The sequence below is a fragment of the Sander vitreus genome, chromosome 16, assembly GCF_031162955.1.
Source record: "Sander vitreus isolate 19-12246 chromosome 16, sanVit1, whole genome shotgun sequence".
NCBI classification, from domain to species: Eukaryota; Metazoa; Chordata; class Actinopteri; order Perciformes; family Percidae; genus Sander; species Sander vitreus.
This window is the reverse complement of record NC_135870.1, coordinates 11,209,220-11,235,456: the sequence shown is the minus strand read 5'-3', so window position 1 is coordinate 11,235,456 and position 26,237 is coordinate 11,209,220. Positions and strand designations below refer to the sequence as shown.

The following is a 26,237-nucleotide window of genomic DNA, read 5'->3' as shown; positions in this document are numbered from 1 at the left end:
TAACTGAAAGCAAATCGGTAGCAAGAACAAATTCCATGTTAGATAGCTATCTTGTGCTGCTCAGACACTTCAGTACCTGTTCAGATAAAGCCAGGTTAATGCAAAAAAAAAAAGTGTCAGTGTTGAATTGATGATTATGAAAATGTAAAGCCCTTAAAACCTATTTCCGCATTCAGTTTCTTACTATGAATGATGGGATCCTACATCAACACATCAGTTTGGGTTACTGAGCACGAAACATTTCTGTATTTGTGTTTTGTGTGTGCCCGCACAGTCCGGATGATGCAGATTAGCTGACTGTTAAACTTCTAACATTGTCTTTTTCCCTCCCTTTACATTTGATTAGTTTATGTTATAGAAAAAGTGATTCAGATTTGAAACCAGGTTTTCAGGAGCTTTAAGACTTACTTCTTTCCTGTGTAAAATGTAGAAGCAGCTTGCACTCTTGTACATCTCTCCGCTCTTTCCTTGTGCATGGATGCTGGCTGTCTCTAACCTTCGATCTTTCTCTTTCCTGGCTGTAGAGGTGCGGGTTGGGACGTGCAGCCAGAGAAGCTGGACTTCAGCCATTTCCACAGGAAACATTTAAGAGGAACGCCAAAGCACCTGCCACACATTGACAGAGAGGGGTAAGTTGGGGGGGGTCCTCCTGGTGCTGCCCTGATCTACCTCAGTATTGTTTTGATTATTCAATATTGTCTCAGTAATGTTATTTGGATTGTCGTCTGTTACTAATTAAGCACATTTATGTCCCCCTATCATCCCTGATGATGGTTACATCCTTTCTTTCAGGATGAACAAAAACACGTTTGAGGAAGATGACGGCATAGACATGAACGACATAGAGAAGTTTCTACCCCATCTACGCTCTGTAAGTCACTGTTTTTTTTCTTTTTTTGTAAAACTAAATACTCTTACCTAGATTTTCTCACTCTGATATGTAAGATTATCTTAATATACACATTGTTGTACTACACAAGCAACATTTTGTACTTTGTCAAACAGTTCTTCTACACTTAAGTGACACAGTGAACAGCAGACAGAAAGTCTCTCACCAAGATTACAACCTAACAATCTATTAGTTGTTAGAGAGCGACCCCTGTTGGCAGAATGGAAAAATAACAGGTGTACCAACCAGAGCAATGGTGCTGTAGTCAGGTCTATAGTAAAATCACCAGAATATGAAAGATCATTGCAAGAAAGAAGAAAATGCATGTAGGGTCAGTTTTTCTGTTGAAGATCAATTAGTACATGTTAATCAGTCTGTATATATTAACATTTATGTTATAAATGAGACTGGTTTATTATAAATAAACATTTAGTGACACCTGCTGGTTAGATGCTGAAGTAAGGTGTAACTGACATGAAAAGTGCATCAATATCTTACACTGACATCTTGTGGTTAAATGTATGTACAACATTTAAACATTGAGCCAATAATGTCCACAGAAAAGTGAAGTAGGTTGTTTGTTTCTGAGGCAGTGGCTGTTTATCTGTGGGTTTAAAACCTCTTCAACAGCGTTTAAGCTCAACTTAATTAAAGCCTTATTACAAAAACAATTGCCTAATTTCTTTATAAGGTAACCTTATAAGGTAAGGTTTTTTAATATGATGTGTCTGGCATTAGCATAAGTCAAGAAAATATGTAGAATTAATTTAGCAGCTGTGTATACTAATTTCAAGGTTGTGTTTTCCAATGTGATTTGTGATTCAGTGGGGTGGCAGAGTTCACTCTCCTCTCTTCCTTCCCTGCTCTCTGAGCCAAAATGTCTTCTATCTTTCATAGAGTTTGAGCTACAGTGTCTTCCTCTTTCCTTCCACTCTTGGCTTCTGTAGCCGAGCTGTGGTTTGCCTCTCATAGTGTTTCAGCCAAGATGGGCCTAGTTGTGTTACCAAAATGGTTTCCTCATTATATAGCTCCCGAGCCAGAATTGCTGTTTCCGTTCATTCAGTTAGGGCCAAAAGAAAGATGGGGTCAACTGCATTTGTCTGGTGAGCTCGGGATCGGATATGTGTGGGCACTGGGACAAAGCAAGGTCATAGACACAGAGCTGGGGGGTGATTGCCACATTTTCTCTCCCTCACATTCCTTAGCTGTTTCTGACTTCAACCATCCTCACACAGTCTCTCTTAAACCCTCTGTCTGTGCTGGGAATCGTGCCCTGGGATCTTTAAAGTTTATCCCAAAGCTCTACCAGGCGGAGTCATGCAGCGGTGATGCCAGGCCACTGATGTCTAGTTTTTTCTCGTTCTAATGGGACCATTCACTGACAATACCCTCCTTGGTCTGGGATTGCCCCCAAGACAACTGTAAGGGGAATTTAAGTTTTCATTTTCCACTTCCAGGGCCAGTAGTTTTAGTGAGACTGCACTGTGACGTAAAACACTGAAACCACAATCACTGCAACTTCAGTTGAACTGAAGTCGAGTGGTTTGCAGTCAAGATTATGGAGAAGTTATTCTTTTTTGTGTTGTGTCAAATGTCTTCAGTTGTTAACCAGTATTGATATCAAATTGATAAAACATTTTTATTATATGTGCACTGTGCAGCAGTGTAACATATAGGAAAAAAATATTATTGAATTGGGTATTCTGTGGTAAATGACTCTGGAATTTAGTGTGTGTGGCTAAGAGGATCTCTCCTTTCTGCTGCCACTTTCAGTTTTGTTACGCATCTTGGGGATTTATATTGGTTGCTTTTAAAACATGACTGACTGTCATGTCTCACTTGTTAGCTCGTAGCAGTGGTGAAATACAACAAAGTCACTTTACTCAAGCACTGTACTTATGAACAAATTTGAGGTACTTTATTTCATTTATACATTTTTATTACCATTGTATGCTTTCATACAACCTTTATCTCACAGCATTAGTTACTGGTTACTTTACAGAGTAAGATTTACATAACATTCTAAATAATATACCACCTCTCAATTAAATACATATAATTAACTAAAGTAGGATGTTGGAGGCCTAAAGAGGTTAACTGATCCAATATTTTAGGAAAGAACATTGGAAAATTACATTTGTGTATCACAACTTTGTTCTTTTTCTTTTCAACCACATTAATCATCTCTAGACCCTTAGACCCTAGATCCTTAACTGTATCCTGTGACCACTGGACTAAACTACCTTACTCTATATAAAGTAGGTAAAACCAGCTCCACCTCGACAGACTATTACTGTAAAATCCTACTTACACATTGATTAGTCTAATAATGTAATATATCATAAATCAGTCACATGGCACATTTAACTGCAATACAACTACTAATAATTGTGATACTTTAAGTACATTTAGCTGTCTATACTACAGTGCCTTTATATTTAGCAATGGAGTATTTTTACATTGTTGTATTTGTACTTCTTCCAACACTGGCTCGTGGTCAAAGCTTTGTACATGTGCACTGTAGATTTTTACAGGTTTTTTTTTATAAAGAAGATATTTGTTAATCATAAACATTATCATCCGAGCAAATACGGCACGTCTCTTTTCTTTTGTCAACACCTTCAGTTACTGTTTGGCAGGGCTGCATCATCCAAAGTCACCATCTACGTTTCACACTTCCTGCCAACATTCACCTCCCCTTTCCAGGAGTCGGAATAGACTTACAAATAGCCCTGGGATGTGGAAAACATCTTGTTTGTGTGTGTGTGTGTGGGCGTGTGAGCAACTGTGAGAAAGGGCTTCCTCCTTTTGCCCTGGGTTTCTGCTGCACCTTTACTGGCCTCTCTGGAATGTCAACCTGCACATACAGTAACTATGCCTTCACGTCTAGCGTCAGGTTGTAATTACTCAAGCATTCAGGGGTCAGAGAGCCAGTATTTGATCTGTGGATTCATGCCAGGTATCCCATGGATTCTGGATGACATCAAACAGCAATAGTGCACAATTTTTAAATTGTATTGAATAATACAAATTTAGTTTATTTATATAATACTTTGTAAAAACAATGTTCCAAAAATAATGTACTCAAAATGAACAATTAAAACAAAGACACAGTAATAGGATAACATAAAGTAGCAGTAAAGTAAACAAGTCAGAAAACCAGTACCACAGAAATAAACATACAGTACAAAATCTAAGATGATCATATAAAACATTATGGGATCAAGGATCAAAAAAACCTAATTATTAAGAAATGTTGACAGGCCAGGGCATTCCAGAGCAGAAGCATGAATAATTTTTATTTCATTTAAACATCACAGTCAACTTTAGCTTGTTAAACGGCATACATTATCCCAGACATCATCCTCACAATTTGCATAAAGGCCAGTTGTAGTCTTAACATTTTTATTATGTGAAAGAACACATGGTGTTACAGATATTAAATGATGAAACATGTAGTATACACAATAATACACAGATTTCTGATTAATTAAAAATGTAAAGATTAATTTAGTCTATTAGTCCCCTTCACCGTTCGCTCCTTCATGACACATACTGTACTGCACTCGATCTCACTCCCATTGTGTTTGGCATCATCAACACGATCATGTCAGCACGATCCTCGGTGTTGTGACAGCCATAACTCGTGTGTGGGTACATGTGGGTGTTCTTACTGTACCTGAATAATATCAGCAAACGTCTGCTTATCCACACATCCACAGCTTTTTGTTGGAGTATGTGTTAAAGGTGATGCACACATATCTCTCTTGACCCATTTTGATAACATTTTGTATTTGATCATAACACTCTCACCTGTGGGAGTTTTCTCATCTGAAATAGAGTGGGTGCTTCTGTTTCTGTACAACTGGTATGACTGTTTTGACCTGATGTTCTTTCCCGTGAGGTAATTTATTGGCTGCCAAGATCATGTCAGCTCGGTGTTACCAGGAGTCCAGGCAGTATCCATGAGGGACAGCCTCAGCTTGGTTATAGCTGAAAGCAATGTTGTTTACAGCATATGGTGTGTTAAAGGAATAGTTCGACATTTTGGTAAAATACGCTTATTCACTTTCTTGTCAAGTGTTAGATTGAAAATGGATACCTCTCTCATATCTGTCTACTAAATATAACGCTTCAGCCAGCAGCTTGTTAGCTGAGCTTAACATAAAGACTAGAAGTAGGGGGAAACAGCTAGCCTGGCTCTGTCCAAGGGTAGATATATGTATATATATTCGTACAGAGAAACTAACAAGAAATAACGTGTTTATTAGTGAGCTGGTAAGTGAATTTTTTAAGCTTAAGAGTTAGGCTAGTTGTTTCCCCCTGCATCCAGCTTTATGCTAAACTAAGCTAGCCATAGTTTGGCTGTAGCATCATATTTACTGTACAGACTCTCATCTTAACTCTCAGCAAGAAAGCGAAAAAGCGTATTTCACAAAATGTTAAACTATCCCTTTTACACTGCAATGCTAAACCAGTTTTCAGTGATGTAATTTGAGTTGTAGCGGGATACAAGTGTATATACTATACAGTTTAAATTGTGTGTTGCTTCCACATTGTCAGTGACAAAATTCCAAATATCTTTAAAAATGGAGGACACCCGAGGAAGAACAGAAGGTTAAGGGTAGACCAAGCAGAGAGGGAGAAAGCGGCTAGTCATTTAGGAGACATCCGGTCTCTGGTCCGGGAACAAAGCCGTTCAGCAGGGGAACAAAGCAGGAGTCTGGAGCTGAGATATCACAGACTGGTTGGCCCCTCCGCCTGGAAGTGTACGTGCCGCAGAGCAGGACTCCAGTTGAGAAGGGACATTGGGGGCGGGTGGGTGTTTTGGGCGGTCTGTCTCTCAGCTGTCAGTTTGTCTGAGGCCTGTATTCCACTCATAGTATTTACTCACACACATTTACTGTTCCTGCATGCTGTTCATCTCAAACACACTCATTTGTCTTCTGCACGTCTCTTCTATCATCTTTTACCTCGTCTCCCTTTGGTTCTTCCTATTTGCTGTTTCCTTTTTCCTGTTCTCTTCTGACCACCATCATTATGCTCCATCCCCCCTCCCTCTTCTTTTCATTTTCGTCCATCACTCCTCCCCTCCTCCCCTCCATCTTTCAAAATGTTGGTGGGCAGCCGAACAATATCCATGGGGTCATGATGGCCGGCAGCCCCCTCCCTGTGGTCTCTTCCTGCTATTGTTCCTGGTCCTACTGCTGCTTGACTCTTACACTCTATTAACCGCACACATACTGGCTTAATCACCACTATACACTGTAATGTTCTGCTCTGGTCCTCAATCATGGGAGAAACACTTGAGAATATACATAAGCTTTTATGTGAGGGTACCTTGGGAATTTGTAATTCATTCCACAGAGGTTTTCAATAATAGTGCACGAGTGACTTCCTCTGTGTAGCACATCTGAATGACATGCATATGTACACATTTTTGAACTGATATACTTTGCATATTACTGCTGTGCTAAATCCCAAGAAACAAGGTAACCTCCAGCCTGTGCCATAATTACATTAATTTTCTATCCCTAGTATGTGTTCCTGATAGGTTCAGTGCTGACCACAGTGTCAATTTATGGTGATAATATAGTTGTAAAATCCCTGTATGGAGCAGCCAAAATGTCCTCACAAGAATAGGGGTCATAAATAGTTGATCTTCACAAATGTAATGCAAACCCAACCGCACACACAAAAGCATCAGGTTTGATCCTGCAGAGAAGATGAGGTGACTGTCAATGTAATGTTAAACAGAGAGCACATATGATTGATTTTTTTTGTCTGTGTCTATAACAGAGCTATAAGCATGTGAAAACTGCTGCTGCACATGATTATACACATGATTATATTTCTATAGGGTCACTTGATCCCACAGTGGCTCCATTTCCTCTTGTAGCTCAACCCCCAAGTTCTTTGATGTGCCTGTCTATCTGTCTGTGGTCTGCTGTTGCTCTGGCCTATGATCACTTATTAAATGAGACACGGATGTCATATGCATCTTATCACTGATCACCCACCATACCTGACTGTGGCAGCTTCAAACCTATTCTTTTGGCACATTTGGCAGGCATCAGCTGCAGAGTAAGTTACATGAAAGGCCTAAAGTAGGGATCATGAAACATGGAGCAAATCTTTAACTACAGGAAAAACAATTGTAAATCCTAAATGTTAACTAGATTTCTGACATTAGAGAGCTAGACTCTCACAGGATCACAGCAGACGTGTGTCAGTGCCAATATCTATGGTGTAGCACGTCCTGTCCCTTAATTCTTATTGTAGGAATCCACATTTCTTTCATTAGTTAATGTTAATTATTAGATAGATAGATAGATAGATAGATAGATAGATAGATACATACATACATACATACTTACTTTATTCATCCCTGCTGGGAAATTTGACTATTATTATTATGAATAAAAAGAAAGTGATCACCAAAAAATATTAACAAGATGTATTACAGCCCCCCGTACTGCTGACGAATCCTAAAATGTCACACTTAATGATTTTAAATTCAACACAAATCAGATTTGAGTCGTTACTGGGCACAAAATCAGAGAGTGTCACTTTAAGGTAAATTCTGCTTTAGCACACTAAAATGCAAGTAAAGCATGGTGGCGATACTTACTAAAGAATCTGTTTTGACCTGCACTCAAAATTGCAGCAATTAAATATTTTGTAGCACACCCATTTGCCAGTTTTTTTGGATATACCTTTCAAAAAATTTGGACTGACAAGATCATCTACACAGTTTATAGAATTGAAAACATTTTCACTTGGTGCAGCTTTAAATTGCCTTTTAAAGTGGCCATATTATGCTCATTTTCAGGTTCATAATTGTAATTTGAGATTGTATCAGAATAGGTTCACATGGTTTCAAAAAACACCATATTTTTGTTGTACTGCCCATTGCTGCAGCTCCTCTTTTCACCCTGTGTCAGGTCTCTGTTTTAGCTACAGAGTGAGACCTCTCAACTCCTGTAACATCTTTGTTGTCAGTCGCAAATGCGCAGTAGCGAGGTAAGGATTACATGAGCTTGCTAGCTGTTTCTCCAACTTCGGCCTGTACATGGCAGGATTAGCTGGGAGATTTCTTCTAAATGAGGGCGCACTTCCAACTTTGCGTGAAATACCTGCAGAACAGGGCCATGTAAGTAGTTTATTTTGTAGATTAGGGGGAATTTGTGTGTGTTGTAGCAGTGTTTTGCCATTGAGAACGAGCTAACGGTTAGCCCCCTAGGCCCCTCGTTTCGGCTAGTGACGTAGAAAGCCGTTCAGATTTTGAACAGCTCACCCAGAGACTGAAGGCAGGACACATTCAGAAACCCGTATCTCACTCAAAACAGCATGGATGTTTTTTTTTTTCCAACGTTTGTATGTGTGTGGAAGCACCAGAGACACAAAATAACACCCCAAATCCCAGAAAGTGTTTTTTTTTCATAATATGGGCACTTTAAAAACACTTATAGTTATTGATATATGCAGCTCTGTCTAATAAGACATGAAAAACATGTTATCACAGTTACAAACATATAAAGAAAACAGAATAGCTAAAGCAAATTTTCATATGGAAAATAGAAATAGAAAATAGAAAAACAAATCTGAGGTCGCATAAATGCCACTTTATTCCTTCAGCCTTGGAAATTGGGCAAAATGTCCAAATTAGTTGAGCCCTGAGTATTTCTGCTTCCCTCTCAGTATTTTATGTGCTTGCTATCTTGTATTTACAGTCTTTCTTGTTTTCATACTTGCAGTCTCTCTCCTCTGCTCTCAACAAGCTGTCCTGTAATGCCACCCCTGGGGCAGTTTCAAATTTATTGCTTTTGGCCGAGGGCCCTCGCAACATAAATAAGCTGAGAGAAACAATGGACGGGCTGAATGAGCATCATACCAGAATTGCCGCACACTAGAAGGGGCAGGAAGACGTGCACTTCATTTTCTATGCTATTGCAGAGAAAGTTCTATAATCGTTATTCAACATTTCTATTCTTCACATTTCCATCTCTGTTCGCTTTTCTCATTTCCTTACTTTCCTTCCTTGTTACTTATCCCCCTTTCACGCTAAAGCAACGTCATTGTTATGAATGGATCGACAATGGTATCTGACCCAGGTCAATGACCCTTCTGGCAAAACCCTCGGAAAAACATTAAAACTTTTTAAATACTGCCGGGGTAAGTCATAAAACTTTAAAAGCTAAATCATGCATTACTTTCAAAGAAGATATGTTGTTGCTTAGGGGCGACGTGGACTGATTGTAAAAAGGACACATCTTCTCTGTTAGCAGCCCAGGTAGCCTCTCCCAGTGATTTGATCCCTGGAATGCTATGCAGTGTGTCAACTTCCTCTCAAGCCAGACACGCACACCCAAGCACATAACAGTGCACACACAAAACACACACCCCAATCAAGGTTGTAAAATGTGTGTACAATTTGTGTTTTAGTTTTGTTGAGCTGTGGGCTGTTGGCACACTGTGTGACTGAAGGCTTGCTGTTGAGACTTGCTCTTGATGCTCCTTTCTTTACAGAAACTCAAGGCTCCACCTGTTTGCAAAATAGACACACAAATACATTTCCAGACAGACACTATTGCAGTACACCTTGTTTAGTTATTCAAACGCTTTTGCTGTTGTGGTCCATGTCTAAAACCTCTATTTAATACTAAATAGTTGTACTATAACTAAAATTGCCACCTTTTAGGATGGGCTTGGTTAGAAGAAATCACTTTTTAGCCCTGCCTTCAAAATTAGAAAGAATCTTCTAACTAACTCTTCTGATAACTAATACCACCAGCTCCTTCATCCCCAACTATCTCAAGGATATAATAGACCTGGATGAAAAAATTAAATGTATTCAACTGTCAGGAATCTGAAGTCAATCATCACTAGGTATAAATCCCTCAACAAGCACATGCAAAGCTTCTCCCTCGGTGTGGACAGCTCCAGTTATTTTCTTCTTGCATTTTTATTATGTTCTTAAAGCTTTTCATGAATCACACTGTCAAAACTGTATTTTTTCCAACAAAAAACATCCACATCCATCCCCTTTCATCTACTCTTTAATCTCGTCTATGGCCTTTCCTTTCAGACTCTTTGAGGATCCTGCTTGGCAACGGCCATTCAAATACGTGCAAACACACATTGATGGTAGATTACTTTGTAGCGCTAACGTCGTAATTCCATTGTTTACCTTGTAATTGTTGAGATTGAGGATAAAATGATAGTGGTGTGACAACTTTCTAGCTTTATAAAATACGGATGGATTGCCTCAAACCCAACTACCTTCCCTAGTGCACCTAATAGCACCCAGATGGATTCTTTGTTTTCTGTGGATCCTTTGTCTAGGGGGTTGATATTGTATATCTATAACTATATTTCCAATCAATTTGATACATCTCTAAATTTTCTGAAATCTGCTTGGGAGGACAACTTGAGCATTGGCTTAACAGAGGAACAGTGGATGGGGGCACAGAGGGGTGTGCACTCGGCGTCTATATGTGCCAGGCATTGTCTGATACAGTTCAGGGTGTTGCATCGTCTCCATCTTTCGAAGGTCAAGCTATCTAAAATGTACCCTAATATAAATCCTCTATGTGACCAGTTTGGGATATTTCCTGTCTCGTCTGGGCACATCTTCTGGTTGTGCCCAAAGTTATCCAGTTTCTGGGACTCAAAATGTAAAACTTTGTCTAATATTCTGGGACATGCAGTTAAACCCGACCAAGTGCTGGCTGTATTCGGAATACCTGTAGAGGGCAGTCCTATTAAGGCCCGAATACACAGAGCCGATAATCGGCCGTTGGACAGTCTGGCAAGGTCAGTGACTCGAGTCTGTTGGGTGTTCCCTGCCGTCGTCCGTCGGAGGGGCCGCCGTCCTTCATTTTGGCCAATTTGACATGTATAATCGGCGGGGCGGACACTGCCGGCAGTCGGACTCAAATGACCCATCTGATTGGTAGAGTGCTAACCCAGAAACAGGGAGCGGAATGAGCGTGACTAGAGTCTCTCAAAATCTGACGGAGATCTTTTAAACTGACCTTTGTTGATCTGAAATGAAGACAGATTCAGCAACTGCATGGTCTATTTCTCGCTTAAAATGTTTTCAGAAACACGTTTCGGTGAACTATTTTAGTACAATGTGAGATCGTTTTCTGAACAAGCCGCCATGACAGTCTGTCTTTGAATTTCCGGAGAAATAAAACCCACGTGACGCGTTCGTCCAATCAGCTGCCGGTTTTCATTTTTGGGCGAAAATACATATTAGCGCCGCCTGCTGTTATGGAGACGTATTACGTCTCGTCTCTTCGGTGTGTTCTGAGGCATTTTTTTGACCAACTTGGGGAGACTGATCAGTCCAACTGCCTTTTCTGCCGACGGTTGGCCATCTGGTGTGTAAGCAGCTTTACACAACACACTCTTTCGGTAGCAAGATTCATAACCCTTCTAGCGCGCAAATTAATTCTATTGAACTGAAAACAGGCACAACCTCTCACTTTCACTTATTGATCAAAGACATTATGCAGCACCTAAAACTGGAAAAAAACTCAGATTTACATTGAGTTGAAACATTTTGTAAGCATTGGCAACCCTTCATTGATATTGTAGAAGCTAGGCAATAAATATCCCCTTGGCTCTTACTTTAACTCTTAGCTATAATAACTACCTGAGGTGTGATATCAATAAGTATGTGGAGCAGCTTTGTACTTTGATTATTATTTAATCTGATTATCTATCATACAGGACCTATTGTGTTTGTGTCTGTGTATTTACATGTTTTTGCTAAACTATTTTTGTAATATTTTATAGAATTTGTATGCAATATGTTTGCTCTCTAAAATACCAATAAACAGACATTTAAAAATAAAAACAATCCTGATTAATGCTTGTAGATCTATGATCTATGGGCTGAACCCCCTGGATTACATTTTATATTCTCTGTAGCTGTAGCAACACCACACCAATGCAGCCCTATTTTCAGTCTGAATACTACATGGGACTAAAGACCGATCAAAGCCACCTTCTGTTTCACTCTCCTCATCTACATTAGCAACTCAAATGTTCTGACCTTGTTTAAGAATGTACTCAAAATACACCTTTACTGGTTTCTTAATCTTTATAGTCTTTATTCTTACAAACATAAACAACCATTGACAAAATCTCTTCCTCAGTTGGTTTCTATCTGCTCTGTCTTTCACACTTACACAACCAGCCCCCCCTCGCAGTCCTTGTCACGTCCACAGGGTCTGCCTGCCGCGAGGTGAGGGGGGGTCGTCTGGCTGGGGACCAGGACAGCACACGCCTCTTTTTGATCTTCTCCGCACTAGCTGCTACCTGCAGATAGCATATACACACACACACACACACACACACACACACACACACACACACACACACACACACACACACACACACACACACACACACACACACACAGCGCTCTCCCTTTCAGCCACTGAGGCAACTCTACATCTCTTGCTTCTCTGTTCCTGTTGGATGCATTACAAACTGTGCACACAGCTGTGGGTCTGTGGATTTTTTGGATGTAGATTTGAACAATTGAAAAGAAGAAATTTTTCTTATTTAAAGCAAAGATCTAAGAAATTGTGATGGGAAAATACTGTGTGTGTGTGTGTGTGTGTTCACTGTCATCTGGTTACCATTTGAAGGCAGAATTACAGCTAATGATATCCTAGAGGAAAACTACAGTAGCTAAACATGCAACAGTTCTGCTGTTTCTTTCTTTTTCTTTCTCCACCTACTTTTCCTCCCTGTCAGATCGTTCTAGCGGAAAGTCGTTGAAGTCTGGAAAAAAAATCAGAATTTCATAGATATAAATACTTTGGGGTTTATACGTAAAGTCTCTGGTCAAAGTAAAGCTTTGTACTACTAGACAGTTTTAGTGTGTGTTTGTCTGCCTTTTTTTTTTTTTGGGGGATATTATTGTGCCCCCCCCCCGCACACACTCTCTGCCTCACATCTGGATTCAATCAGAATCCAACAATCCCCCAGCAGCCTCTCTGAGAGAGAAGTAGGTTAGAGCAGCAGTGTCAAATATCAAGCAAACTCATTAGAATATATTTAACATCTATGTGTTTCTGGAACTGTTAGTTAAATTTAATGTTAATTTTTACTCTGCGTGTTTGTGTTCATGCAGAACTGTGACGATGCTGTACAGGTATGATCTATATGTACACATGAATGCTGTCCTTGTGGATAAATAAAAGACTGCCTTAAGCCATTACAGCACCACAGAACAGTTTACCATTTTCTATAACGCTCCTCTTATTTTTTTTCTCTTTCTTTCTTTCCTTCCTATATGTAACTGTAAGCCTCAGTGAAAACACATCTGACTTTTTCTTGCTTCGACTGTACAAAATCTGCCACAACCTGTTGTTACTAGATACAAATAAAGTGCTGTGGGGGTAAAAAAAAAAGATTTTAATAATCTAAATATGCATTATGACTGCTTTTAGATCCAATGAAAAAATGATTAGATAATTATGTCATTGAAATGGGCTCAACAATGTACTGGTCATGAGACAAATTCAAATCAGATAAAATTCTTTGGTTCATTTTTTGTTACACTTTTAGCAAGAATACCAAAAAGAAGAAGTGAACTGTAACGAGAGCAAAAACTGTTCACAGAGCCCCGCCTCCTTACCGATTTTAGTCACCTTCTTGCACAATACATTGGGTTGAGAGTTTGGGGAAATTTGGGGCTTTTTGTTTTGCATCAGCCTGCAACTATTTGCTACACGCATCTCTGACTGACACTGGTGCTAAATGGCACAAACTCTAGCATCCACTACTTATGCAGTGTACAGTATCTGCTGATGTCTCGGAGTCCCTATGCAGTCCCTCCAGGATTTCGTGGCCTTTTTTTGAGATTGTTGCGGCCCAAAATGCCTGATTTCGCGGGAGCTTTTGTAAAAAAATTGCGATAAAAGTTGCGATGTCTTTGTCCGTTTGTTGCGGGAGACAGTGAAAGTTGCAAAAAAGTTGCGATTTTTATAAAACTATCCTGGGCTGAGTTTTCCTAGTAACCTTACCAAAAAGGCTCAGGATACTGTAAATGTTGGTATAATATGAAAATGGCTGGTGGATTTAAGACAAAAAAAATAATTTATTGAATGAATCATCATGTCAGTGGCTTGTTGATCTTTACATTGTTGGTTAATTTCCTATGCTGGCCTGGGCTGGGACACACATTCATACGGTTTGATAAAGTACTGACTTTAACTTATCATTGCACTTACAATAATGAGCGCAGCTGTCCTCAATTTAGGTCATTGTGTCGTCTCATCTCCTTTTTCTCCTGCATCCACCGTGTGTGTGTTGTTTGTGTGTGTGTCTCTGTGTGTGTGTGTGTGTGTGTGTTTGTGTGTGTGTTTGTGTGTGTGTGTGTGTGTGTGTGTGTGTGTGTGTGTGTGTGCAAGCGTCAGTCACGGGTGGTACGGAGCAGTAGCTCCATCCGCTGCAGACAGCCGACAGCCAGGATTGAAACGGCAGCAACTTCAGCGACTTTTAAATCGTTAAAGTCTACATTGATGTAAAATGTATCGGCCGGTCTGAAATGTTTTGCACGGTCTTTCGCTGTACGTTTTGTTGGTAAATGAGTCACACACACGTCTCGTCTTCATATCAAAAACAAGGAAATGATCAACCCCGTTCTCACCCCCGCTTGGTCATTGGCTCTCAGAGTGCACGTGGGACTGCTGTGATTGGTTGAAGTCACGGGAAACTTCAGGTTATTGGTCAAATGTGCGGAAAAGTTGCGGTGATTGGTCAAAATTGCGAGTCACACCAAATTTGCGGTGATTGGTTGAATTGACGCGATCGCGACATCGCGAAATCCTGGAGGGACTGCCTATGCATAGCAGTTAGACAACACACACATACATAGTCACACACATGTATGTACCATCACAACAGCGCTGGTCCTAGGCCACCTGTAACCATGGTAACAGCTGCACATAGTGATGCTGAGCAAAGGGAGTAAGTGTGCCGTTCTGTTTATTTACCTGAATAACAAATTTTGATCTGACTTTTCTAGTTTTAATATCATTAAATATAGTTCCTATACCTAAGAATTCCTGTCGCTTGCGTTGCTTGACAACATCTAGTTTTAAACAGAAAGCAGTACGTTTCCCATGCCCATCCCCATGCTATGAGTTTTTAAATGCTGAGAAATGTTTAAATCAGGAGAGAAAGGAATTTCATTGATTACTTTAAGTCTTGAATAAAGAACAGCGCTGCATCCTGCCACAGTTTTTCCAGCAGAGATGAGATAATGTTACTCAGCTTTCTCTTACACACAACGCTGCCTCGCTTTCTTCCTTCCTCTATCTGTCATAGACACACACAGACACGTTTGCTCTTTATTAAATAATGGATTAAAGTAATTTATAAAGAAAAAAGGACCACAATTAAATGTGCTGGTTGCAGCGCCTAAAAGTTGAGAATTTGATGCTTTTCCATGTTTTATATAACTGTGAACTGAATATCTTCAAATTTTGGTCGGTTGGTCAAACAAAGCAAGACATTTGAAGATAATACATAACTTCACCTCTTGGAAATTATGATTTTTTAAAACTTGTTTCTGAAATTTAAAAATGATGAATTAAACCAATCAACAAAAGAAAATTAAAAGTATCATTAGTTGCAGCCCTAATTACTATCTCTGTCTCTGTCCCTCTCACATTCTTACATGCAACTTCTCTTAACTTTCTGTGCAGTAAATAAGACAATTTTGTACAAAGACATTGACAAACGGCTTCCTTTTAAAAAGTTAGCACTTTATGTACTTTTGCATGTACAGTGGTGAGGAATTCGGTAGATACTTTCCACAAAGTGATCTGTATTGCTGGTTTTGACAGGAGCCTTCTCTTATTCTATGATTTGTCCCTAACAGGTCTTCCCACCCCTTCCTAATGAGGCTGAGATTGCACACACCAAAAAGCTCTTCCGACGCAGGAGGAATGACCGACGGTAATGACGCATGCAAGCTCAAACACACACACACACACGCGTATTTCAGTGAGAGGGAATGTTTTTTCTGTTGATGTCAGATGTCGGTGCACAGCCAGTGTATAGCCTTAACATCTCTCCCCAGCCAAAGCAATGTCAAGACAGGAATGCAGGCTCCACACTTCACTGCAGACAGGAAAAGAAAAAGAAAAAACACTGAGTAGACATTCAAGGTTTTTTTCATGTTTACTAGGTCACTCACCAAAAATTAAGCCAATTATTCAGTCTCCTGTGTTTGCCTACAATACTCGAGCCATGGATTTACTCATCATGCTTTGTAACATTTAACCTATGGTCCTGTCCCCAAATTCTTAATTTTGTATTGGCACATCTGCTCTAATTGTATACACTCTGAAATAAAATTTCACCCGAGTCTGACTTCAATGAAACCACGTCCTTAAGAGAAGAAAAAAAAAAATCTAGTTTTTTCGCTCCTTGCCCTGATGTCACTGGAAAACTGTTCTTCAGTTGCTAAGAGACCGGCAAAGAGAAAATATTTGGGTTGTATTTGTGGTTAAAAAAAGAGGAAATTTTAGCTATACCAAATAGATAAAAGCACTTTCATCCTTGTTTTGAAGTATTTAGGTTTCAGTCTATTTGTTTTGTGAACTGCAACTATTAACAAGTGGCCATCCTGTTTTCTTGTACGCTTCTAAGCACACTTTGTCAGTGCTTTACAGTTTGTATTTGAGGGGAAGTTTCACACAAGTATGTGTTTTTGTCTGTTGTATGCATATGTGTGTGCACCCTTTAGCAACTAGACAGAACCTGAACTTAAGAGTGTGGCCCGAAAGTCTGAGGCTGCGGTTTGTTTTGATTATGTTATATGAACTGAAACTTTGACGTTTCACCAAACAGACAAACAGGCTGGTGGAAATGTTCATGTGGATGCTTCACTTATGTCACAGCTGATGACTTGGACCACTCTGTTACACAGAGGCATGGCTTGCATTAAAGCATACTGCTTTCCCGGCATAACCCAAGACACTGCCTAGGATGCTCAAACAGTGCTGGAAAACACTTCAAAAGTTTTAGAACTAATGTCTAACTAATGAACCTGTGATTAACTTAAACTTGCTTCAGTGGTGAATTTTGATATGGATGTCCCCCATCAGACTATAATGTGAACCCAGTATTAGCATTTCATTAGCATTCATCTCTTATGTAGGGCTGCACGATATGAGATTATTTTGACTGATATTGATATGATTCGCGATATTGGAGGGAATGATCATTTTTGTATTATTATTCTCATTTTCATTGAAAATTACTAAAAAAAAATTTTTAAATGATTATAGTGAGATTTTTGCGAGGATCTGTACCAAAGAGATTTTTTCTTAAGTCTGTAGGATACGATCTGTAGGCTGGGACGTCTCTGCAGCACCACAATACTTGATTCAGAATGGTTTGACACATATATTGCCTTTAACAAATATTGCGCCCCCCTGCGATTTGGGTATTGCACTAGTCCATATTGCGATTTCGATAAAATTGCGATTAATTGTGCAGCCCTACTCCTATGTGGTTATATTTTGGGGTAACATAAACCGACTGGGGAGAGCCTATTGACCTCATGCCTCCTTAAACTAAAGGGAGGCGTTGTACAGGTTGACCAAATATATTTGCACTGCAGAGATGGAGAAAGCAGGATGATGGTTGGGGATGGAAAAACAAATCAAAGGAGAGATAAGGTTGAGGATAAGAAGACTGGACAGACAAGAAAAGGCGATCAGTACAACTTTATTAGCAGACTGAATAGAAGAGAAATTAAGCTTTGCCTGTTCTCACAATGCTAGCTAAATGATTCATCAAAGAGTTCTGCTTAACAGGATCTCTGCGGGAATCTTGGATTTATTTTTCTACAATACGCAACAATTAGAAAGAGAGACAGGGGAATGACAAGTGAGGAGAGTTGAATAGAATACAACTTTATTGTCCACGAAGTACTAAAATACAATATACACAATATAAGAAAAACACCTTTTAGGGAAAAAAAATTAACATTTAATCTCTAAGCATCGAGCAAATTGCCTGTGGAATGAATTACTTCTTATTGTGTTATTTGCAGCCAGAGGCATCCTCTAGCGCCTACCAGAGTCAATGTGGAAAGGTTAGTAAGATAAGGTCAGATGTCATCATACATGGTAGTTAGGAATGCATTTACACACATTTACAATGACCCAGGAAAAAATATAATGTGAAAGGCTAATCACGAAGGCACCCTGCTTCAGAGCAGAGTAAAAAAGGTAGTAAGTGTGGAAACTGGTTATTGTAGTAGAGAATTGCCAGTTTACGGTTGACTGTCCTTTATGAAGCTTAGCATGTTTGCACATCAAATACATTAACTGCATGTTTGTCTATCAAATCCTCTTTAAGTCGACATTGTCTTGTGTTTACGTTCCCCGACAGAATACAACAAATGACCTGTGGCAATGAATATTCATTGTAATGAGAAGCCACACGGATAATGTTATATTTGCATTATATTTTGTTTGTATTGTATGTGATGTGTCAACACAGCTGGGAGAAGAAAAGTAAATGGTGAAATATGGAGATTTGACTAAATGTGCAAAGCGTGAGAGTTGTATTTGAATAAAGAGAAACGGAGTGAGACTGTGAGATTGAGTAAAGGAAAAGTGTAGGCTGGCTGTGGTAGCAAAGAAAAGAACGGGGAGGTAGTGCATGTGTTTCTACTTTAGTATGCACGTCAAGCAGGGCTGAAATTAGTTGTGATTTACTGGAATGTGCTGCTTACCGCTCTCTCATCCAAAACAGAAAAGGGGCAAAGAAGAAACTAATATGCTCCTTCTTTTCTTTTAACTCTGTTTAGATGCTCTGTTTATTTTACACATTGAGAATTTATGCTTGAACAGACTTACAATTAAAGACAATTTTATAAAGTGATAAGCTGAACAAACAAGAACTTAAGTGGGAGCTGTTCTTTAAAGAGTCTGTGTGGCACTAAACGTCATTCAGGGCGTTTACATGCAGTTTTAAAAAACGATTTTCAGGTTAAGGCAATACCCCGATTTCTCAAACGCCATGTAAACACCTTACCCCGGTTATAATCATAGTTCTCATAACCCGGTTAACAGAGGTAGAGAACTCCTTCAGTAACTGGGGGATTCCTGCATGTATACACCTTAACCGGGCTATGATCGGTTTAAGCGTCTACGCATGCTTCAACTGCACCTCCTCAACTCCCCTGCAGTGGTTTTTGAACCGGACATACTCGGTAAGCGCGCTGTGAGTCGTAGTCGTTGCTGTTTCATAGTGGTGTGCGATACTGCAAAATTTGGTATCAATCCAATACCAAGTAAATACAGGGCCAGTGTCGCCGATACCGATAAGATGCCAATACTTTTTAATAATTTAAGGTGGATGCATCATCAAATTGCTAAATCTGAATTGAACTTTCATGACCTTTTGTGTTTTTTGTGATTTTTTTTTTTTCCTTTGGATTATTAAGTTAAAACCCAGGACAGAATTTTCATATGCTTGTATACATTTATTGTGTTAACACTGTATCTTACAGCCTTTATACAAATTATACAGCTTGCCGTTGTTTCATTTTTGGCCAGAAATTATAGCCACGCTCCGTCTCTGTCCTACTTAAGCCCATACCCCGGTTTACTGCTGTGCATGTAAACGCACTGATGAAATACCAATTCTGATCTGTTTTATGATCAAACATGCATTTAGTAAAAGTACACAGCAGGTCTGCTTGTTTTTTCTGAGCCTGCTATGAACCTCCTGCTATTCTGCTTCTGGCCACGATGACTCAAAAGTTATTGACTGCAATCTCCAATTTATGCATACATGTAGGGGCACACATTCCGTATGTTCCTGAGATTTTGAATCTTAAAACTTGTTCAAAACAGAGTAAATGTTCAGTCAGGCAGCCAAAACCTGTCTTCTCACAGTCCATTAAACCAGTGTGTTTTGTGGCCCGTATGAAGCTTTGGCTGTGTTATTGACTGTCTGGCCTGCAGGCTTCTCTTTCCCCCGGGCCAATCGATTTGCTCGTCTGGGTCGACCAATGGGTTCACGAGTTCCCCATTCACATACATCCACAGCAACAGCCATGATCGATCATCAGTATCCTACCTCCTCCCATGATTATATCTGCCAATTCATTTTCACCTTTTTAGTTACCACTTCCTGTAGTTCTATGCATGTTATTACATAATTATCAACTTGTAGTTTTTTTTGTTTCCCTCTTTGATTCCCTGCCTTTTTTTCCCTCCCCTCTGTTTTCTATAATCTCCTGTCTTTTTACACTATCTTCAAAAATTCCCCGCCGTTATCTCCAACTTTTTCTGCCACTTTACTCCACTCCTTTCACCTGCCTGCATTGTGGCACACCCTCCTCTCCTGCTTTTAGAGCGGTTGATCAGTTCACCCGAGACCAGTTAACCATTCTTCTGCCTTCGGGCCCCGGGGGAAAGCGCCAAGTCTCAGCCAGGTTAGTGACAACATAAGCCAGATCCTGCGCACAAAATGGGACCTGGATACATTTCCACATTTGACACATGTATTCTACTCGACAAAGCCTCAGCATCCAAAGGTAATGTAATTTGTAATGGAATTTTATTTAAACGGGGACAATGCACAATTAAACATTAACCTTGTATAAGAACAAGGAGAGATGCATTGCACCACATTGTAGCAAAGTGCTATTTTCCTCCCATAGTCCCTGGGCAGGTACGTAAAACAAATATTCAAGAGGCAGCTGATAATGGATGAGAGAAGTATAAGGTGCTTTTCTTTCATTAAATACAGAGGCTTGCAAAAGTATTCATACCCCTTGAACTTTTCCACATTTTGTCACGTTACAACCACAAACGTAAATGTATTTTATTGGGATGTTATGTGATAGACCAACACAAAGTGGCGTATAATTGTGAAGTGGAAGGAAAATGATACATGGTTTTCAAATTTGGCTCCATCCATCTTCCCATCAACTCTGACCAGCTTCCCTGTCCCAGCTGAAGACAAGCATCCCCACAGCATGATGCTGCCACCACCATGTTTCACGGTGGGATGGCGTGTTCAGAGTGATGTGCAGTGTTAGTTTTCTGCCACACATAGCGTTTTGCATTTAGGCCAAAAACTTCGTCTCATCTGACCAGGGCACCTTCCTCCCAACATGACATCATGACTTTGTGTAAACATACACACCCCCTTTCTTAAGCCAAGTGGCGTGTTATCTGTACGCATTTTGACCTATCCGCGTGTATGTCTACGCTGTATACAGTGGACGTAAACATACACGCCACTGGGCGTGTTATCGCATAAACATACACGCCACTTTCTAAAGCCAAGTGGCGTGTTATCTGTAGGCATTTTGAGCGCCGGATACAGCGGACAAGTTGGGTTTAGGAAAAGAAGAACGGGGTTGGGTTTAGTAAAAGAAGAAAGCGACGGTTGAGTTTAGGAAACGTGACACGCGGTACACAATCCACAGTCTCCTGGGTGAAAGTCCTGTGTTTTACCCATCCTTCACCCCGACCAACCTCCCTACGCGGATCTTCGCCCTTTCATACTACTCGCTACAGCGTAAATTCACGCGCAAGGTAATAAACACGCTAAAAAGCAAGTATGCGTCTTGATAACACGCCAAAAATGGCATACAAATTGGCGTGTCATACATACGCCACTTCATAAGGAGACTTCTTATGGCTTTGTTTTAACAATGCCTTTCTTCTTGCCACCCTTCCATAAAGGCCCAATTTGTGGAGTGCACAACTAATAGTTGTCCTGTGGACAGATTCTCCCACCTGAGCTCTGGATCTCTGCAGCTCCTCCAGAGTTACCATGGGCCTCTTGGCTGCTTCTCTGATCAATGCTCAAATGCACCTGTCAGTTTAGGTGGACGGCCATGTTTTTTTGAGTTGTGCCATACTCTTTCCATTTTCGAATGATGGATTGAACAGTGCTTTTTTTTTTAATAACCTAACCCTGCTTTAAACTTCTACACAACTTTATCCCTGACCTGTCTGGTATGTTCCTTGGGCTTCATGATGCTGGTTGTTCACTAATGTTCACTCTAACAAACCTCTGAGTCCTTCACAGAACAGCTGTATTTATACTGAGATTAGATTACACACAGGTGGACTCTATTTACTAATTAGGTGACTTCTGAAGGCAATTGGTTGCACTGGATTTTATTTAGGGCTATCACAGTAAAGAGGGCTGAATACTTTTGCACGGCACACTTTTTGTAAAAAAAAATAATTGAAAACCATGTTATAATTTTCCTTCCACTTCACAATTGTGCGCCGCTTCATGCTGATTTATCACATCAAATCCCAATAAAATACATTTACATTTGTGGTTGTAACGTGAAAAAATGTGGAAAAGTTCAAGGGGTATGAATACTTTTGCAAGCCTCTGTATTTGAATAGCTGAGAAGATAGGATAAAAATAGAGGGATTTCAAAATGGGGACCCAGCCAGGCAACCTCAACCACTAATTTAAATCTGATTAATACCATAATGTGACAGACTCATCACCTCAACCCAAAAAAAAAAGTACTTTCTCATTTGATTAGATGATTGATTGGGCCAGAGAAGACATGTTTCTAAGTAACAAGAAATTGCGAGATGAAATTTCATCAGTGGCCCCATCATTTATCATTAATGCAAACATCTCCCTGGATGGCCGTTCCAACACTCAAGCTGCTGCAGAGCTCAGAGACATTAAAAATGATTAACATTTTATTACTGTCTCACTTTCACCTCTCCGCATCACCAGTAGATCAGGAGAAGGGCTTATTAGAGCTGTGCCTAAACTAACAGCTAGCGTAATGATCAAATTGATCGTCAGATGAGTGAATGTGTGTGTTAGAGAGAGACTCATGTCTCTTGAGAAGTCTACGGCTTTGCAAAAGATTATAAAATCTCACCCTCTGCAGTCATTAAATGAGATCTCACGATTTCTGTCAGTCAATGTTAAACTATTATACTTTAGTTTATGATTAGGTAGAGTGTTATTTAAAAAATGAAAACCTTAATAAGCAGCTTTGTAGAAATTGAAAAGTTTTCTGTAGAAAAGAAAAATACAGACGAGGATGCTGATGTGCGTGCCTGACAAGAGGGTGTTCCCTGATCATTGTGTGCTGTAGAAGAGCTCAGTTTTTGTGTTGGGCTGATGAACATGCGACTAAGAAAGGCGCTGAGGATATTTGCATAGATTTGGAGGCAGGCTGTTGGGTAGAGGAGAGTCAGAAGATGAACTGTCTCTCAACTCCCTGAGAGAGTGGAGCAGAGGGGCCAGGCGAGACATAGACCAAATGAACCACACACAAAAAAAGACTATAAATACCCTTGGAAACATTTACTTTCTCTGTGCTTCTACCAGCGCGCACACACATTCATATATACAGACAGATGACAATTTAAAGAAAAAAGAACCAGGGCTTCAACTAACCAACTTACTATCTTCTGATTCTTTTCTCAGTCGATTCATCATTTTCTTAAATATATTATTTTGCACAGCCGAGCCAACAGTCCAAAACCCTTAACCCATCAAACCATCATTTTTAGTTGACACAGAAGCTGCAGTAGCGGTTGCTAGGATTAGTTAACCTTTTTTCACAACGATATCAAAGAAACATGTAGGATTTCACAATTATTTTCATTATCGATTGAGCTGCCAATTATTTTCAAAAATGCCCAAATTCTTAGAGTCCAAATTGACTTGATCATCAAATATCCTGTTTTGTCAGACCAACAGTCCAAACCCCAAAGAGATTAAATGTATTATATTATTATAAGTAAAGCTGCAAATTGTCACATTTGAGAGCCTGAAACTATCAATCGTTTTGCTTTAAAAAATTATTACTAATACTTATTTAATTCTATTATTAAGAAGTGGTTGCGGATTCCATTATTGTTGATCAGGCCTCAACGACTGAAATGTTTGAGCAGAGTCCATTTTCTACCACTTTTTAAAAATCCTTTCATTTTCTGCAAAGGTCGGTTCACTTAAATTTTGCGGGCACAATAAAATCCATTATCTCTGCCATGTATCAGTACTGTAGTCTTTCTGCTAAAATTTGTTTGACTTGCACATAGGAATCTTTTAAGCTCAAAGAAAATTCCCAAGGTTGTTGTTACATTAATTTATTTGGGGTGGAAAGAACATTTTTACAAAGGAGGTTTAACTATTAAGTGTGATAGTAAACACAGTTCTTTCTTTACAAGGTAGAATAGTAGAATAATGTGTTTTTGTAATGCAGTCTCAAAAATGTCTGGGCTGTTGATTCATTTCCCATGTTTTGGTCTAAAAATCAAGCTATTGAAAGTTTGCTGAATTTGAAAAGTGGGAGGAAAGGCTTTTTCTGAGAATTGATGAAAACCCACATTGCAGTATTGGCATTGATGAACTAGTATGTTTAATAATGTTGCCTTTCTTTGCTCTTCAAACCAGCCTCCACACGGCTTAGACAGCCTGGTGGATGGCACAGATCTTTGCTTTGTGTACCTTTTTTGTACTCTCGCTTTATTAAAGAAACCTTGTCCCTAGTATGTCAAGAAGGAGAAAAGCTTGACTGCAAGGAACTCTTGTGCATTTGTTTAAACTTACCAGTGACCTTGTCACTGAGTCCATATGAAAGCAGAACAATTTTTTTATTTTTCAGGACTCAAAGGCATTGTGTATGTAGACACTCAAATCATTTTTAATGCCATATGCCAATCTAATATGATATCACTGCTTAAGGCTATGCTTTTAGACTGTAGTTGTGGCTGGTTTGTGTGTGTTTATGTACACATTCACTAATGTCCTGTTTCAAAAAAACAAATAAAAAACATTAAGTCAAGCAAAGACAGGATATGCTTTCTATGAGATTTTGGCAACTACTACATTCCATCTGCTGTCTCTAGGTCGTAAAATGAAGTGAATAAAACTCCTGAAACAGGCTCATTGACAGACAAGTTTGGCTAACCCGGTCTTTCAGTCACTTACCTTTCATCTTTTGACTGTTTGAGTGTCTTAACATAAAATTGATTGTTTCATTAACCTTGATTGACAACCTGTTAATTATATACATTCTTATGGCCAAAAGATGCAAATTCCCTTCATCTGCCTGCACAATTTCACAGTGTAAAAAGCACTTATAGAGTTGAGTGTATCTGAGCAAAGGTGTGCTGGTTGAGTTTGTGCTGGTTCACAGGCTGAGGCAGATAATAGGTTTCCTCCACGATGCCAGGGTGACTAATCCCCTGGACCATATGTCAGTGACTTGTCAGCCCAGAGCCAGTACAGCAAAAGGACAGAGCTATGCAGGACAGGAAAACAGACATACTGTGCATCCACATGTAAGCAGTCATTGGGCTTTTGCATTTTCTGTTCTTTAAAGATCGTATCAGTAGATAACAGGTCACGGTTTGTGTCTGGTTGTGAATTGTCATGGTACTTATAGAAGAGCACTGGTTAGTCACTGTGACTAGATAAGGAGTTGAAGATAGAAGTAGAAGATAAAACAGAAAATGGAACCTTTTCACAAAACTAACGACAAGTTTTAAGGGGGGACAGAGGGGCAGGGAGGAGGCGTAGACCGCGGTTCCAGTGTGAAACGGAGGGGTGGTCGGAGTGTAGCAGAGCAGTTTCAGGTACAAGCCAGCTGCTGCTACATCACAATGAAGCTAACTGGAACCTGCTTTCATTCCAGGAGACCGCAGCGGCCTGAGGGAGGAGGAGGAGGAGGAGGAGGAGGAGGAGGCGGAGGAGGGAAGAACCAACCTCAGTTGATACAACAACAGTCACCACAGCACCAGAGGGATCAAACGCAACAACTGTCTCCAAACCAACAGCAGCAGAATTTAACAGAACTGGGAGATAACAGAAACAGTAGTGCTGGTCGGCCACCTCGCCAGTATCAAGGAGGACATGGGCAGCGCCAAGGAGGACCCCCGCACCACGGATACAGCCAGAACCGGCGTTGGCACCACAATCAGAAAGGTCCGGGGCATGGACAGACAAACGCTGCAGGTGATAGAGTTCCCCCAAGAACAACCAAAGACAAAGAGACTGAGAATGTAAAACCGGGTGATGAGCAGATCAGACCACCTCAAGACTGCAACAGTAAGAGTCCCAATGAATCACCCAGACCTGAGTCAACACCCAATACAAATGCTTTCCCACATCTGACAGTTAAAAAGGAATCTCCCCACCCACCAGGAAGTGGAAAGGCAAGCGAGGGCCAGTCGGAGCAGCCCAAAATCAGCTTGCTGCAGTCGTCAAAGGAGAGGCTGAGGAGGAGACTAAAGGACAAGGTACCGAAAAGCTGCTTAGTGCCTGTCCATCAGTATTAAGG

The 26,237-nt window shown here is 40.0% G+C and overlaps 1 protein-coding gene across 5 annotated transcripts in view; it reads left to right on the top strand.

Annotated features, from left to right (window-relative positions):
• ctif (CBP80/20-dependent translation initiation factor) overlaps positions 1-26,237 on the top strand; it is a 61,826-nt gene that overhangs the window by 20,002 nt on the left and 15,587 nt on the right. Inside the window, exons 6-12 of one of the 5 annotated variants that reach the window (XM_078271845.1) lie at positions 525-629; positions 793-871; positions 15,801-15,877; positions 17,985-18,026; positions 20,301-20,381; positions 25,593-26,005; positions 26,102-26,196. In XM_078271845.1, coding sequence (XP_078127971.1) covers positions 525-629; positions 793-871; positions 15,801-15,877; positions 17,985-18,026; positions 20,301-20,381; positions 25,593-26,005; positions 26,102-26,196 — 892 coding nt within the window. Of the gene's footprint in view, positions 1-524; positions 630-792; positions 872-15,800; positions 15,878-17,984; positions 18,027-20,300; positions 20,382-25,592; positions 26,197-26,237 lie in introns of all 5 variants that reach the window. The other 4 variants (XM_078271841.1, XM_078271842.1, XM_078271843.1 and 1 more) reach the window with 4 other exon arrangements.